The sequence below is a fragment of the Rhipicephalus microplus genome, chromosome X, assembly GCF_043290135.1.
Source record: "Rhipicephalus microplus isolate Deutch F79 chromosome X, USDA_Rmic, whole genome shotgun sequence".
NCBI lineage: Eukaryota > Metazoa > Arthropoda > Arachnida > Ixodida > Ixodidae > Rhipicephalus > Rhipicephalus microplus.
In genome coordinates, this window is record NC_134710.1 from 229,998,181 (window position 1) to 230,006,427 (window position 8,247).

The 8,247-nt window shown below is 45.5% G+C and overlaps 1 protein-coding gene across 1 annotated transcript in view; it reads right to left on the reverse strand.

Moving 5' to 3' along the window:
• LOC119187864 (fatty acid CoA ligase Acsl3) overlaps positions 1-7,693 on the reverse strand; it is a 99,461-nt gene extending 91,768 nt beyond the window's left edge. The window contains exons 1-2 of the mRNA XM_075878750.1: positions 7,505-7,693; positions 5,168-5,305 (exon numbers count right to left, since the gene is read on the reverse strand). Coding sequence (XP_075734865.1) covers positions 5,168-5,284 — 117 coding nt within the window. The 5' untranslated portion in view covers positions 5,285-5,305; positions 7,505-7,693. The remainder of the gene's footprint in view (positions 1-5,167; positions 5,306-7,504) is intronic.
• Between the last annotated feature and the right edge of the window lie 554 nt (positions 7,694-8,247).

Sequence of the window (8,247 nt, forward strand, 5' to 3'; positions counted from 1 at the left end):
ACGCAGGCCTGCACCGGCCGGCCCGTCGGCACCGCGCAAAAGTCGACCGCAGCGCCCTCACACCCCCTAGGAGTAAGACGCGCCCGGCTTCGGCGGCGGAGTTTCGAAACTGAAATATATCTATAAACGTTGTGTTCTGCAGCGCCACTCTGAATTCCTGTACTTTCCCTCTCAGTGCTAGCTGATTGATTGGCTTCTTGCGTATCAGTTTCTGTCGTTCCTTCTTCAAGTCTAGGCGAATTCGAGACCGTACCATTCTATGGTCACTGCATCGTACCTTGCCAATCACTTCCACATCCTGCACGATTCCAGGGTGTGCACTCATTATGAAGTCTATTTCGTTCTTATTTTCGCCATTAGGGCTCCTCCATGTCCACTTGCGGTTTTCTCGTTTCCGGTAGAAGGTATTCAAAATCCGTAAATTATTGCGTTCTGCGAATTCTACCAGTAGCTCTCCTCTGGCGTTTCTAGTACCGATGCCATATTCTCCTACTACCTGGTCTCCAGCCTGCTTCTTCCCTACTTTTGCATTAAAGTCGCCCATCACTATAGTATACTGTGTTTTTACCTTACTCATTGCCGATTCCACGTCTTCATAGAAGCTTTCAACTGAAGCGTCGTCATGGCTGGATGTAGGCGCGTAAGCCTGTACTACCTTCATCTTGTATCTTTTATTCAGTTTAATTACGATACCTACCACCCTTTCATTATTGCTATAGTATTCCTCTATGTTGCCAGCTATGTTTCTGTGAATTAAGAACCCCACTCCCAGTTCTCTTCTGTCTGCCAAGCCCCTGTAGCAAAGGACGTGCCCATTCTGTAGCACCGTATAGGCCTCATCTGTCCTCCTAACCTCACTGAGCCCTATTATATCCCATTTAACACCCTCTAGCTCCTCGAATAGTACAGCTAGACTTCCCTCACTAGATAAGGTTCTAGCATTAAACGTTGCCAAGTTCAGGTTCCAATGGCGGCCTGTCCGGATCCAGAGATTCTTAGCACCCTCTGCTGCGTTGCAGATCTGACCGCCGCCGTGGTCAGTTGCTTCGCAGCTGCTGGGGACTGAGGGCCGTGAGTTATTTGACGTAAGCATGTGGGAGGTAGTGGCCAGATACTGCACCAGGGTGGCCAATCCTTCTCTGGTGAGGGAGTGCGTTCTCGGCGGTGTTTGCCGGTGAGGCCGCACCCCAGGCCTCTTAATGCAGTTCCATTAATACGCAGTTTTTTTTTTAAATCTGGTTGAGAACTGCGCGGTACTGGGATTTGAACCACGGACCTCTTGCATGCGAGGCGGATGCTCTAACCACTACGCCATCGTCGTATATATATATATATATATATATACATATATATATATATATATATATATATATATATATATATATATATATATATATATATATATATATATATATATATATATATATATATATATATATATATATATATATATACATATATAAGAGGCAGAGAAGTGTTTATTTAAGGGCTCGCTTTTCCGTGTTTTGACACAATATTAGAGAAATCTAACAAACAATAATGCCAAAGAAAGTGTAGGGAAAGTTACTAAACCGCATTGTAAGGTGAATGTGAAGAAAGAAAAGTGGGTGAAAAGATAACTTGGTGTGGGCAGGAACCTGCCTACGCCAATTTATCTTTTCACCCACTTTTCTTTCTTCACATTCACCTTACAACTCGGTCTAGTAACTTCCCCTATACTTTCCTTGGCATTGTTGTCTGTTACAATTCATATATATTCAGGAAGATTTTTTCCGACTCGCGGTATCAATCAGTTGACCTCTCGCTCTGTAGCACATGGCACTAACCTCTTGGCTACAGCTGCGCACATCCTTGAGCGAACTAACGGCTAACTATATATGCCATTTACCCCAGGTGGTATGCCGATCTCCGGAGAATATCAACGTTTTCTCTGCCTTACCAGCGAAGTGAGCTCTCTGCACCTCACCCGATGCAATGGGTTACGCGTAAATCTTCACTTTGCCCCATGAGGCATAGTCTCCCGGGCCAAGGGGAAGCTCTTATGTTGTGGTGGGGACATATCTGCGTCGTGTGCTTTCACCGGATAATTCGCATTTAGGTTACAGAACATACGAAGGTCACTTCGCTTGCTACAGAGGCCCCGTTTGCGAAAGAGCGCATTGTTCAAACACAATGAAGTAACTACTGTGGCACTTGTTAGTTCACCCCTGTCTCCTGTATACCTGTGCGTATATTTCGTGCGCCCTTTGTCTTTGGTCAGAGCGTTCTGTGTCGGGCTGCGAACGTTGTTTGTACGCACTCGTCCCGTGTGTTCATTTCATGCGTCTTTTGCACTAAAGCAGCGCGCTCCAAGTTTTGACCTGCTTGCCGTGATTTACGTGACATCCCGATTACTTGTGTAGCATTCACTGCTTAGCTCATTTGGCGAAACTGACATGTTTTAATACTCTTAGTTGTTCCCACGACACGTAGAAGGCTGTGGTAGAAACACACCGCCAACTTCTTGACTCAGGGGCTCCTACAGAAGGTTCACTGCAAGTGTTCATATACCCTGCATCAGCTGTGATGCAAAATATATTCCGCATAAAACAATTGTCAGAAACGCATTATAACAGCTTGAAAATATATTCATTTTGTCATCGCAAATGGCGAGACTAGAGCGGAAAATTATGCAAGCACAGCGGAGTTTACGTTCACGGAAGCTCCCTTTGACTTTCTCGCCACCAATCTCTGCTACCTTGATATAAATTTATACGGCCTAAAATTTCGCCCTTCTATCCCCGCTTTCCTCACTTTTAATGACCACCTCGTAAACAGGTTATTTCCAGCCTCTTGAAAAAACATCACCAATCTTGCCATTCCTGATTTTAATGAAGTGTTGCCACCAAATTTGTGGCTTGCTAGTGGCTTTGCTACAAGTTTTTACAGCTCCAGAAGCATGATTCACGTACCAAGATTCATGTATCCTCGCAAAATAATTTAATGCTGCCTTACTTAAGTGGACACATTTTGGTCTCAGTCTCTGGGGCTGAATCGGACAGTGACGTAGTAGCAGTGTAGGTGGCTTGGTCACGTGACCCCAGAAGGCTGTGACGCATGTAGAGCTGAGTATGATCCACTCTCACGCGCACGTGCTACAGATCACCAGCAAAAGAAATGCACTGACAGTTGCCATGGCTAGCTGCAGCAGCCACGAGTGATCCTGTAACCAATGTTTTGCTGGTATGCACGTTGCGGAGGGAGCAGAGGTCCGGAGATCTCACTCACGTCACTACAGATTTGGCGCGACTTCACGAAAACTTTCGTTGCCCATCCTACAGAGCTACGTCGGTGCTGGACGCGCTAGCGATGGTTCTCTATTGGGAGAACAAGCATTTAGGAACACGTTGGAAAGTGATTATAATATATTTTAAACATTGCTGTCCGACCCTTCGTGTCGACTGTACTTGCATACAGAGCAAATGCACAACAGGCTTGGTATTGCCTCGAAAATTGATGGCAACACCCTTTTAAAGCTGCGAAAAAAAAAGTCACAGTTTGACCTCAAGAGTGAAGCGATCAATACGACAGCAACAAATTGGATTATTATATGAAGTAAGCCCCGCAGCTAAGTTCTTTAGCATCTGATCTGCCATAAATCAACAAAACGCAGGCGTAATGACGTGCGGCCACTGCATTAAATGAAGCAACCTTCGTGCTACCTATCACGTCAGTGCGAACTGAGCAAACAGAAAACTGTTGACTGTTGGGGATGAGCAAAAACAGCGCGTGCAAATGTATCAGCTGTCTACTAATCGCTGTCAATATAGCGCACACGCGACCAAGCCCGGCCGCTTAAAGTACGTAAGGCTCTGCCGGATCCATACAGTCCCTCCACCCCCTCCATTCCTTTTGCGCGATGGAAGGTTGCAGCGCACTTATTTTTTGAGCCGTGATTTTGCCTACATTCGATAGGATGTTACCTTGGGCACTTATAGTGCACGTTAAGTTCTCTCTGTGATGCTCACCACCAACTCAATGAAATGCTTATAATTGTATACCAGCATTATACATGTTGTTAATTGTTGAGTAGCTTCCTCAAAGCCCATGAACAGTCTATCAGCCTCGACTTTTCCCACCGACAATTGCGGCTGAGGCTGCATTGTGTAGAGGTAACGCAGGCAGTAACATCAGTGGACATAATGCTTAATGTAAGGCAGTGTTCTAGTTATGTATTGAACCAATATTTGTAATTGTCCTGACACTACTTGCCAACGAATTAACTTGACGTATAATCAGCATGACGCACTCGGCGCAAACGAGGAATTGCATACCCATCGTTCACTCTCTCCAGAGCCATGCTTACTCCTCCGCTGACGTGGTAAGGCAGATTTTAAAAATATCCACGCTTATAAATTTGCAGAAACGTGGAAAAATCTCAAAAACGGCATCCGCGGAGAAAAAAAACACGTTTTCACCTTGCGGGGAAGCAAAGAATGTGGCAACAATTAATATGTATGTAATACAAAGTATGGATAGTAGGTGGGTCTCTTGAATCCAATCTCGCCTAGCTCAACAAAATTCTTGTTTTGTTCGACGCTAGAGGCACCGAAGTGGTTTTCGTGATGTCCTCTAAACGAGAAGTAGCCTAGCGTCGAGAGCACAGCAAGTTCACCAGCCGTCTCTTGATGCCTGCCGGCACCCTAGCGACCGCGCCCTTTTAACAAAGCTCCCCCCCCCCCCGCGCTTTCCCCTCTAGCTTCCTTTTACGCTCCCTACCGAAGACGGTTGGTGTGTTTCTTATTTGTCTGACGAGCAATCGACAGCAGGCCTCGCACTCGTGGTGATGTCGTTGCCGCGTTCTCCATCCATGCGACAGAGACGACTGGCACATTCCATCTCTGCATCAGCCGCGTTTGTCACCTGCGTTTGTGAATCTTCTACTCGCGGATGAAATATTCAATATGCGGGGTTATCTTATCAAAAAGGGAAATGATGGCGGTGCTAACACTGATGGCACGAAGTCGTTCGAGAGTTTTAATGTAATTGCGATAGCATAAAAAAAGAGTGAGAAGGAATTATCCTTATGCCGGCTCAAAACCAATCGAAATATTAACACATTTTGTGAACAGTCCTCATAATGATTAAATAAAGACACAGAAAAGCCGCATTCCGCAGCGCAACTTACCCAAACGACACTTTGCTTTCGCATTTGAATCCATGGCCGCTGTACGATTAGGTAAATTGGCAAGGTGATGAAGTCGTAGACGATGACGATAACTCGCAGCAAAATTCCGAATATCATCGCTGCGGACTGCAGGTGAACCTACGGTTAAATAAAGAGATGTACGTTACAAATGAATACTTCATGCAAATACACAAAAACGTGAAGATTTATACGTGCAAAATGCCCCAAGTTACTACAAATAAGGCCACAGTGAGGGGCGCCATATTAAATTTGACAGCCTAGGAAATTTTAGCACGCACGCGAAGCTATGAAAACGAATATTTAAAATTTAACCCACACCAAAGGGCGCCCTTGGTATTCGGGAGTCGAACCCACGCTCTCACGCTTAGCAACTGAACACCAAAACATGTGAGCCGCCACGGTGGGCTTGGAATCATGTATCGACTTAGCAATGCTCTTAGCCCGCATGAACATGTGCCGCTTGGACGACGATCGTGCACTGGCGCGTAACGGCATTCGCAAGTCTGTTAAACAAGAGTCAAGAATAGCCCTGAAGTATAGCTGCAAGCACAAGCACGAGACAACACAAAATTGTACTTCCAGCTTCACATTTCTTGCTTTCGTGTTTCGACGCATTGCCTTCTTTTATGATCAACACATACCAACTAGCTCTGCTTAATGTCGTCTTAAACTTCACAAACAGTCGTGTCGTCTGCTCATGCTCATTCAGGCAACGGCCAGTTTCACTAACACAAAAATAGCAGGACTGGAAAAGTATATTTGTTATATTCTGGTTTGCATACGTGTTTATTTGTTGGTTCCTTCCTCATATATCTGCGGTGAACCCACTCGCACGCAACCTGTGTTCTTGCATCTTTAGGGCATATTCAAAGTGTTGTACTTAAATTAGTGGCTAGGCGTGTCTGATTTTCAAGTTCTCGTGTTTATTAGCGTCAGTATCTTGCACCGAAAGGTGAACATTGCACGCTACGCTATAGAGAAGTGTATAGTACTCATACGTGCCAGAACACATAGAGTTTCTCACAAATACCTAAAGAAAAGTGTGGCGCCACCGTCTATGCGAATTTCTTAAGGTGCGATGTTGGAGCGCTGGGAATGACGGTATATGTGTCTGCGAGGCTTGTGTTTGCTGGTGTTGAGCGAGGCTTTAGCTCAAAAGCGAATAGGACTGCGTAAACAAACCTTCTCTAAAACAAACCGTTCATAAGCGGATCTCACTCACTCGTAGTAGATTCTAAAATGAAAGTGCACTTACCTTGACGGCACAACAAAACGGCGAAGGAAAGAAACAGACGACATAAACGTGGCGGAAAGAACGCTTGCTTTGTCGTCTGCCTGCCAAGTTTACCGGATGTTCGTAACTTTTTACGATTCGTAAAATTGTACATCAACGTAGAAGGTTCCCGTGCTAAATAAAATATGTTTCCGCGCAATGACAAAACTAAATAGCTAATTAGGTGCTCTTTGAGCGAGATATATCATTTTAACCTGAAGCCAGAGGCGTCTTCGAGGTATACAAATCCGAGTCAAGTTCGAAGCTCACGTATCCCGTCAATCCCTTGCATCTAGCAGCTCACTAGCGCCAGATTTCTCTCTAGGTATGATTGTGAGAAACTCTATGCCATTACACGTATCACAGAGTAATGCTGCTTGAAAACACGGGATGAACGTTGCGTTTACCGAATCTGCTCACTATTAGGGGAAAATGTTGTGCATGTAGGCAACACTTCTGCTCAATGGCCTTTTCAGTACTAGATAGAAAATTCATTGATTATATGTTGGGCTTGACATCCCAAAACCACCATATGATTATGAGAGACGCCATAGGAGAGGGCTGCGGAAATTTTGAACACCTGGGGTTTTTTTAACGTGCACCCAAATGTGAGCACACGGGCTTACAACATTTCCGCGTCCATCGGAAATGCAGCCACCACAGCCGGGATTAGATCCCGTGATCGGCGGGTCAGTAGCTGAGTACACTAGCCACTAGACCACCGCGGTGTGGGGATAGAAAATTGAGAATAGTTTGGTGAGGTGAATATCTTCTTGCCGTCGCCGAGCAAGAATAGAAATCGATTGAAGGAACCAGCTTCCAGAAAGCAGTTTACAGCTTTCTTTCCGACAGGTAATGCAGATATTAGCTACAACGCTAAATAAAAAAAACGATTTATGTAAGGCTAATATTCGCTCCGACGCAATTGTGCCACAGTTCAATGTTTAGCATTACCAGCCTTCTAATGCTTACTTACAAGTTAGTTGTCATCTGAAGAAAGGGATTTGCTATTACGAATGCCGAACGAAGAAATTTACACTCACCGCTCACTGACCGGATCTTTCGAAGGGCGTTTGCAGGGGCTGCCACCCTTCAGACCTCAATCAGGTGCGTGCCCGGGCCTCTTTTTGGGAGGCCAATTTCGCAGGAGTTGCTTACGGTGGCATGCGAGTGAGTGGACCAGTCAGGCGACGTGCCATGACAGCGCCAGCCTGTGCCCTCTTCGTCGTCCTCGTTCGTCGTAACAGAATCTGTGCTGCCAAGACGATGATGATGGTTCCGTAATATGGTTGGCAGGCATCCACTGTGAGTGAAAGGCCACGAACCGGGTGGAAAAGGAGGGAAGAAGGAAAGAGGAAGGACAAGGATGTAGATGAACCGGATGGTAATTCGCAGAAGCAGTTATAACAGTAACGGATAAATAAAAGTAATAGTTCATCCAAACGTTGACGCCAACGCAAGACTGGGTGACATAGATGATGATCATTAGGATGTTCCATGACTATTAAGATGTTCCTATCCACAGTGTTTAACCAATAAGAGGATAGTCTAGAACAGCCGGAAACAGAAATCATCAAGCCATTCACCGCCCATAGCAGAAAAAACACATCCCGGCGGCGGCGACTGCATTTCCGATCGAGGCGGAAATGTTGTAGGTCCGAGTGCTCAGATTTGGGTGCACGTTAAAGAACCCCAGGTGGTCGAAATTCCCGGAGCCCTCCACTACGGCCTCTCTCATAATCATATGGTGGTTTGGGGACGTTAAACTCCACATATCAATCAATCA